General features: G+C 41.7%; 1 protein-coding gene across 1 annotated transcript in view; it reads left to right on the forward strand.

Moving 5' to 3' along the window:
• LOC137404138 (serine-rich adhesin for platelets-like) overlaps nt 1-1,903 on the forward strand; it is a 16,735-nt gene extending 14,832 nt beyond the window's left edge. Inside the window, exon 12 of the mRNA XM_068090293.1 lies at nt 1,802-1,903. Within this exon, the coding sequence (XP_067946394.1) occupies nt 1,802-1,903 (102 nt within the window). The remainder of the gene's footprint in view (nt 1-1,801) is intronic.
• The last annotated feature ends 6,667 nt before the right edge of the window (nt 1,904-8,570 follow it).

An 8,570-nucleotide genomic window follows, 5' to 3' on the forward strand; every position in this document is an offset into this window, starting at 1 on the left:
CCCCCACCCCCACCCCCACCCCACCCCCCACCCCAACCCCCACCCCACCCCCACCCCACCCCACCCCCACCCCACCCCCACACCCCCAACCCCCAACCCCAACCCCAACCCCACCCCCACCCCACCCCACCCCCCCCACCCCCCCCCACCCCACCCCACCCCAACCCCACCCCACCCCACCCCACCCCACCCCACCCACCCCAACCCCACCCCAACCCCCACCCCACCCCACCCCCAACCCCACCCCAACCCCAACCCCCCCCCCCCCCACCCCCCCACCCCCCCCCCCCCCCCCCACCCCACCCCCCCACCCCCCCCACCCCAAACCCCAACCCCAACCCCAACCCCAAACCCCAAACCCCAACCCCAACCCCAACCCCAAACCCCCAACCCCAAACCCAACCCCCCAACCCCAAACCCCAACCCCCAACCCCAACCCCAACCCCAACCCAACCCCAACCCCAAACCCCAACCCAACCCCAACCCCAAACCCCAAACCCCAAACCCCAAACCCCAAACCCCAAACCCCAAACCCCAAACCCCAAACCCAAACCCCAACCCCAAACCCCAAACCCCAAACCCCAAACCCCAAACCCCAAACCCAAACCCCAAACCCCAAACCCCAAACCCCAAACCCCAAACCCCAAACCCCAAACCCCAACCCCAAACCCCCAAACCCCAAACCCAAACCCCAAACCCCAAACCCAAACCCCAAACCCCAAACCCCAAACCCCAAACCCCAAACCCCAAACCCCAAACCCCAAACCCCAAACCCCAAACCCCAAACCCCAAACCCCAAACCCCAAACCCCAAACCCCAAACCCCAACCCCCAAACCCCAAACCCCAAACCCAAACCCCAAACCCCAAACCCCAAACCCCAAACCCCAAACCCCAAACCCCAAACCCCAAACCCCAAACCCAAACCCCAAACCCCAAACCCAAACCCCAAACCCCAAACCCCAAACCCCAAACCCCAAACCCCAAACCCCAAACCCCAAACCCCAAACCCCAAACCCCAAACCCAAACCCCAAACCCCAAACCCCAAACCCCAAACCCCAAACCCCAAACCCCAAACCCCAAACCCCAAACCCCAAACCCCAAACCCCAAACCCCAAACCCCAAACCCCAAACCCCAAACCCCAAACCCCAAACCCCAAACCCCAAACCCCAAACCCCAAACCCCAAACCCCAAAACCCCAAACCCCAAACCCCAAACCCCAAACCCCAAACCCCAAACCCCAAACCCCAAACCCCAAACCCCAAACCCCAAACCCCAAACCCCAAACCCCAAACCCCAAACCCCAAACCCCAAACCCCAAACCCCAAACCCCAAACCCAAACCCCAAACCCCAAACCCCAAACCCCAAACCCCAAACCCCAAACCCCAAACCCCAAACCCCAAACCCCAAACCCCAAACCCCAAACCCCAAACCCCAAACCCAAACCCCAAACCCCAAACCCCAAACCCCAAACCCCAAACCCCAACCCCAAACCCCAAACCCCAAACCCCAACCCCAAACCCCAACCCCAACCCCAACCCAAACCCCAAACCCCAAACCCCAAACCCCAAACCCCAAACCCCAAACCCAAACCCCAAACCCCAAACCCCAAACCCCAAACCCAAACCCCAAACCCCAACCCCAACCCCAACCCCAACCCAAACCCCAAACCCCAAACCCCAAACCCCAAACCCCAAACCCCAAACCCCAAACCCCCCCAAACCCCTTTATAAACGGTTTTCGAGCCATTTTACCTTTCACACAAGGGTCACATATGGTACCTACACTTACGTTAGACAGATCGGCACCTGTAACAAGCTGCTCACGGTTCATAAGTCCGATGCTGGTAGGATTGATATGAGCGAGTCTCTTATGTCATATATCGTTACACGGCGACGCTAGATTAGCTTTATGATCAGACGACTCCAGATCTAAACAGTAAAGTTTCCCAACGAGAGATCCAATAGCATGTTTTTGGTGGAGTTTGTTCTTAACCCAACATCTACTGTGGCCAAATTGTACTATCATACCCTTGCTAGTGGCCGACTGTACAGAGAATAGATTCTGTTTCAAATCTGGTACATGAAGTACATCGTGGAGAGTGGCTTTTCTTTTCACTTTCCGGCTAACAGACACCGATATCATAATTTTACCTGAGCCTATGGCATCCAATACTCTGACGTCCGCTATAGAAACTTTCTCAGGCTGGTCAAACTTTGTGTATGTACTGAAACCACCGTTTTCAGGAGTCATGTGACGAGTTGCCCCGCTGTCAATGAGCCATTCTTTCGCTGCCACTATATTTTCTCCTACTAGAAAAGCACTCTACTCACTTTGAATTTCAGTTGCTTGGGATTCTGTCACAAATTTAGCTCCACGCTGATTCGCCTGACCACGGCCCTGACCACGACCACGGCCCTGACCACGACTGTAGTTTCCGCGACTATAGTTTCCACCATTGTAGTTAGCACGTTTGTAGTTACCTCGACTATTCTGTTGCGCTGTGCAATCTCTGACCACGTGAAATGGTGAATTGCAGTTATAGCATCTCATACGTGTTATCTCCGACGGTATATAAGGCAGTGTCAGAATTTGAAATAGTTTTTCCATACTTGCCGCTTTCACCAGAATCCATTTCAGCAGCTTTTACGCCATGTTTCTGCTCTTCATTGAGTAATGCGTTTTGAACAATTTCTAATGTTAGGGTTTCAGGCTTTTGTGCTTCTAAGGCTGTCATGACAGTTGCATAGCTACTCGGCATACTCCCCAACAGTGTTACTACCTGATCTTCCTCGCTCACCGGGGCTTTGATAGCCGTGAGCTTGTTTACGATATCCTTCATATATTTTAGATGATTTTCTATAGATGTACCATCACGCATGATAGCTCTGAAATATTGTTTCTTTAGATATATCCGATTTGCTAGTGTGTCTCTTTCAAAGTGAGACTGTAGCTTCTCCCACGCTGCTTTCGGTGTCTCACACTCAGTGATCAAATATATGAATTCATCACTGATCGCCAATACAATATGACTAAGAGCTCTCTGTGATTGTTTTATATAAGCTTTCTTAGCATCTGCACCTTCCGTTGGCTCTGCAATACTACCATCACAATGTTCATAAAGTTCCTTTGCAATGAGCAAATGTTTCAGTTTAAATCTCCATGTAGAATAGTTGGACGTAGTAAGTTTATCCACAGACAGTTTATCATCCATGGTGCTTGCTTGATATTAGAGTCTTCCTGGGCCCATAACCTATTGTTTTATACGCGATTATAAGGGATTTATAGTTGAGTCCTTTTATTATACAGCCACCATTGTCAGGATACAATCAAGCAAGGGGAAGAAGAAAAAGAATTGTGGGTAAAATATAAGTTGAATAATAATAAAGACGAGCAGACAACTCAAAACATAATCCAACATTATCTAAACTACTATGATATAATAATATTTGAACAGATATATGTTTGCAATACTAACTATCCGTTGCAAAAGCTGACTTGCAACCATGCCAAAAGTTGGAGGAGCTTTCAGGGTCTGAATTTCAGCTATAGCATCAACCACAACAACGTCAAAGACGTAGCTGATCCTGGCTAACATAGATTGATGGTTGATCATCAACATGTTCCTCAACAGCAGCCATCAGAGCCGACTTGGCAGTCTTCAATATAGAGCCATCAGAGTTAGCCAGGGACCAGCTGATGTTGCCAAGAGAGAATGATCACACTTTTCTCAAATCCAAGTTATGCTGTTGGCTGATCACTAACAAATTCTCAAACAGTCTGTGCGAACACTCTAGGACTTTTTCTTTTGATTTTTCTTAGCTGATTGTAATGTGGAAAAGGTTTTGAGCTTGTTTGACTTGATGGATGCATTGAAATCAATCTCATGGGTGCTTAACCTCCTCTGGACAAATTCTGAAAGCTGTTTCTCTCCTATCACATTTGCCATTTCAAGATCCTGCTTCACTTCAATGGAGGCTTTTGCACCACTTGTAATATGTACTAGCTTGGTGGTTTGAAACGCAAACAGGTTTATTCTTGCTGCTATGAGTCTTTCATGACTTCCCTCATTTCCTCATCAGCCTTCCATGCTTTTTTACGTATCTCATAACTTTCGGCATCCGAATCACTAGGCACTAGCATCTTTTTCATGTCTGAATGTACAGCTGTTCGTTCTGGGTGAGATAGAGTCCAGCATTGAGAGGCCGATGATTCTTGGTAAACCCTATGATTCCACCGTGAGACTTTGAGTCTCTTTTAACTGTTTGCTCAATAGGTTGATCACAAGCAATAGAGCTGAATGGACCGTGATGTCAAAATTGATAAGTAAAATACCCCTTCTTCATAAGAGCCTCATACTCCTTGCTACGCTATACTTCCAGATTAGTCATCTCTGCATAGTACAGCATGCCATATCTAGTGTAGTTTGTGTGGTCATATGCAAAAAACCAAGGAAGGATCATACATGTAGTTTATCTATAAATTTTTGTCCAAATTGTAGGCTATAACACGTCATGTAAACTGCAAAGAGTTAGTTTTGCTGCTCACAAAATGTGCAGACAAAAATGAAAATGTTTTATTTTTTTCCCACCAAAGTACCATCATCTTGGAGTAATCATCAATAATTTGTAAAGTTATAAATATCTAATCTCAACTTTTCTGCTGTATCACATTCTTTCTGTCTCTTCTCATGTCTTTTCTCAGCTCTTTCCATAACAAGTTTGTTACAATACTTTTTATAACAGGCATAATGACAACAAGTCTGAACTCTCATCGAAGTTCTCAATGCTTAGCACTTTTTGAGGAATTTTCCATTGAGTGCTCTCTTCTTCTAATATCAAACATCTGTTTGAATACTCTTTGGCAGTCTCATATTGAAGTTTAGTCACTCTGACTAGGGTTTCATTCACAGACTAATCAAGACAGTGAAACAAGCGGTTTGCTGCATCCTTGGCATGGATTAAGGAATGCTGAAAATTGACTCACTTAATCTCAAATAAAACCATTTATTAATTTTTGAGATTATAAAATAGTTTTCTTTGTCTGATATGTATGGTTTTCCAACCAAACTTGGAGTTGCCCCTTCCCATTTCGAAAGTGCTCCCTAGCTCAGAAATGTGCAAACACATAGCTGTAGAAACATTATATTTGAATTCAGCATAAATTTCTGAATATAAAACATCTTAGTTTGAGTAGCCCACCCTCCGAAGGAAAAGGCTGAAAGATAAGTTTATGTTCCCGCTCTACTATCATACAATTGGTTCAAATTATTACAAGACCTCATACCATTAGTAAACTCTATCACTTGGATCAAGTTGTTCTTTAGCTTCAAGTGTTCATCTTTAGTCACAGCAGCTTGGGATGCTGCTTCTACCTGCTGTAACTGTAACAGACCACAGGCTACAGCTGTACTTGTAACATAATAAAAACTGATAATAATAATAAAATGAAAACATAGCCTTTGTTTCACTTATCCCCAAAGTTTCTTTCCCAACAATTAGTGTTTTACTATATCCCGCTGTAAGACATTATATTTCTTGTAAAGGTATTTTGGTGTAGGTAGTTCACTTGTTTTGACGTTTAGTGTCCTGTTCTGTCTTGTTTTTCTTATGAAAAAAGAATGAAAATTTCAATGAATACAACATATTTATTTTTTTCTCCATCATTAAACCTTGTCAATTATCCCACAACCAAACACTAGCGAAGCAAATGTTTGGGAGCTTAATGATAAATGCATATGCGCACACAACTCCCGAAAAATTATCCGTCCACGGCCGTTATCAAACCCTTGTATCATAATAACATCAAAAATATTAACCATTTTTGTGTAGAGTCGTTCAAGTATAATAATTAATAATGATACAAAACATGTATAAACATATTTAAATATGTTACCAAGTCTTTGAACAGTTTCTGCAATATCCTAAAACTAACCCATCTGATCGGATTATACATAAATAGACAGATTAATTAATTTGGCCTAAAATCGCGATAAAAACTTGACAAGCTTATTTTAATCAAAAATAAGACCGGCCAACGAAACGCTGACAAGGCCGTGCAACTAAGAGTAGAACCATTAAGTTGTGCGCATTTCACAAAAAAAGACGTGCACATTTCACCAGTCTATGGCATTGTCCAATTGCCAAAGGTTTCTGTAATCATAGTAGAAATACTGAAAAGTAATCGTTTCTTTTTTGCCGATTCTACCGGACTCTGACATTTTGGACACTTATAATGAGTACTTCGGTATTACATTTGATATCCAAAGCAGTGAAAGTAAAGAAAATGACGATGATATTTTTTAATGATTCTTATAATATTATTACAATATTTAATTATAAGAATAATTATTCGGTTTTATAGGATTATTATAAGATTTAATTGTAAGAATATCCTTTCGAATTTACAACATCAAAGTAGGCCTATAGTGACCGATGGTCTGCAATATGTTACTGTTATTATTTTTCTAAAGATTTTGTTGATGATACTGTGGCTGTGGCCAATATCACGGTACTGCTAAGACGGTTTCAATATCTGCAAAATTATGTAATAGGCCTACATTTTCTTATAGATATACATCAATTTCTGTGACAACCCGCTAAAATCTGTTTAGATTTTTGAGTTCAGCATAATTTTATAGCTATAAATGCAGAAATCTAGATGAATATCACAACTTTTTGGTATTGGTTGCTATGACCAATGATATACAGCCCCCCGCCTGTGTATATTACACAGCAGCTTGCCATTTTGCTTCTAATATTGCATTTCTCCCATTGCAGGGGAGAGATATAAACATATAACCTTTTCCTTTCATTATTGCTGTTTGTTATACACAATAACACCCAGTACATTACAGCTACCATTGCAGTTCTCCTATTGCACTGCAGTGTCAATCGACTGCTAATATTGCATTTCTCAACCGGTAGTACCCTTTTTTTTCAATTATCACTTTTGTAGTGAATTTCAGGGGAATTTCTAGTATATAATTTAAATTTAAATAAATAAGCATAACAAAATATTAATACAATTTATTCTTGCCTCAAATAAAGCTGTTAAAATAATTGGTTAATTTAAATCCTTAGCCAATCCCTACGAACTATTTCATTAGGTTTACTCTATTCACTTGGTTGTGCAATGTGCTCTTTTTAGGTTGTTCAAAAGTGGTATTGAAACAAAACTATTCGAAACCTACATCAACCAACTAGGCTTACAATGATGAAGCAATGTTTCTTTTCCATGGTACTTGGGATTCTCCAATTCCAATCAATTTAGATTGGGCTGTCATCGTACTGGTAAACTTATACTTACTTACAGTTGAACCTAAACTTGTGTATAGTTACAATTATACAAATAGATGCTAGTTAAAAAATATCAGTACACATTAACTACTGGCCCTCATAACTTGTGATAGTGCTCTTCATAGTTGGTTCGGAATGGCAGACGCGTGGCGAATATTTAGTGGTTTCAACACGGCCGCCAGCGCATCTGTCATAAAAAGCTCAAATGGAGTCGCTTATAATGGCTTATTTGTCGAGAACTCGTTTGAAAGATAATACAGGATGTACACATGTATTTGCTGATCATTATAATAGATAATTTCCTTTGGTTTTTTTTCAGAACATAGACGTAACTCTTACCAGAGAAATTTCCTGTACACGGTAGACGATGCAACTGATAGAACAATGTGCCACAAAACCTATCAGAAATTTTAATACCTAACCACTTGGAATTTGTCATTCACGATTCATAAATGACGTCGGATGTAGTAATTAAACGCAGCCGCAAGCTTTTATAACGGAAGTTCCAAAGTAGCAATTCTGATTTTGCGGTGATATGAGTGATACGACACAACGCGTACCGGATTACATATATTACGCCTACAAGAAGATTCGGCTACAAGAGGTTTCGTCTACACTTCCTGGAGGTTACGTCTACACTTCCTGGATGTTACATCTACACTTCCTGGAGATTACGTCTACAGTTATGGAGATAGTGCCTACTATTGATTGTTGAAGAAAAAATGTAAGCAAAATGGTAATAAATAATGCAATAATAGTGTTTTCACTTAAAATTAATGGAAAAATATACTACAGATTAAAGTCATCTATCAATCAGAACGAAAATCGTGTAAGTGTAAAATAAAAACAATTTATTATCTCCTTTCCTTTCTTGGCTTTCTTAACGATTACTACCACTGCTACTATTACTACTGGTGGCTCTTCGGAGTCAAAAGAACGCTAAGATATGTGCTTAAAATCTCAAAGCTTTAGTAGATGCTTTAAGTCTGATAAAATCCTCACCACCTTAGGGTGCTAGACTGATAGTATCATTCGTTGTACTACGAATTATTGTTTATTGATAGTTTGTAATTAATTAATAGTCTGCAACTAACGGTGAATTAGTATTAATAAGTCAATATATTGGGCATTGGTCTGTCTGCTTATAGTAATTTAATAGTCAAACAAGTGTGAGTAAATGAATGAGACAAAATAATGTGATTATTTGCAAACAAATAACAAAAAAATAAATAGTTGTTTTATAACTAAATTGTTCCATTCTTCTGGTCACT

The sequence above is a fragment of the Watersipora subatra genome, chromosome 9 (genome assembly GCF_963576615.1).
Source record: "Watersipora subatra chromosome 9, tzWatSuba1.1, whole genome shotgun sequence".
NCBI classification, from domain to species: Eukaryota; Metazoa; Bryozoa; class Gymnolaemata; order Cheilostomatida; family Watersiporidae; genus Watersipora; species Watersipora subatra.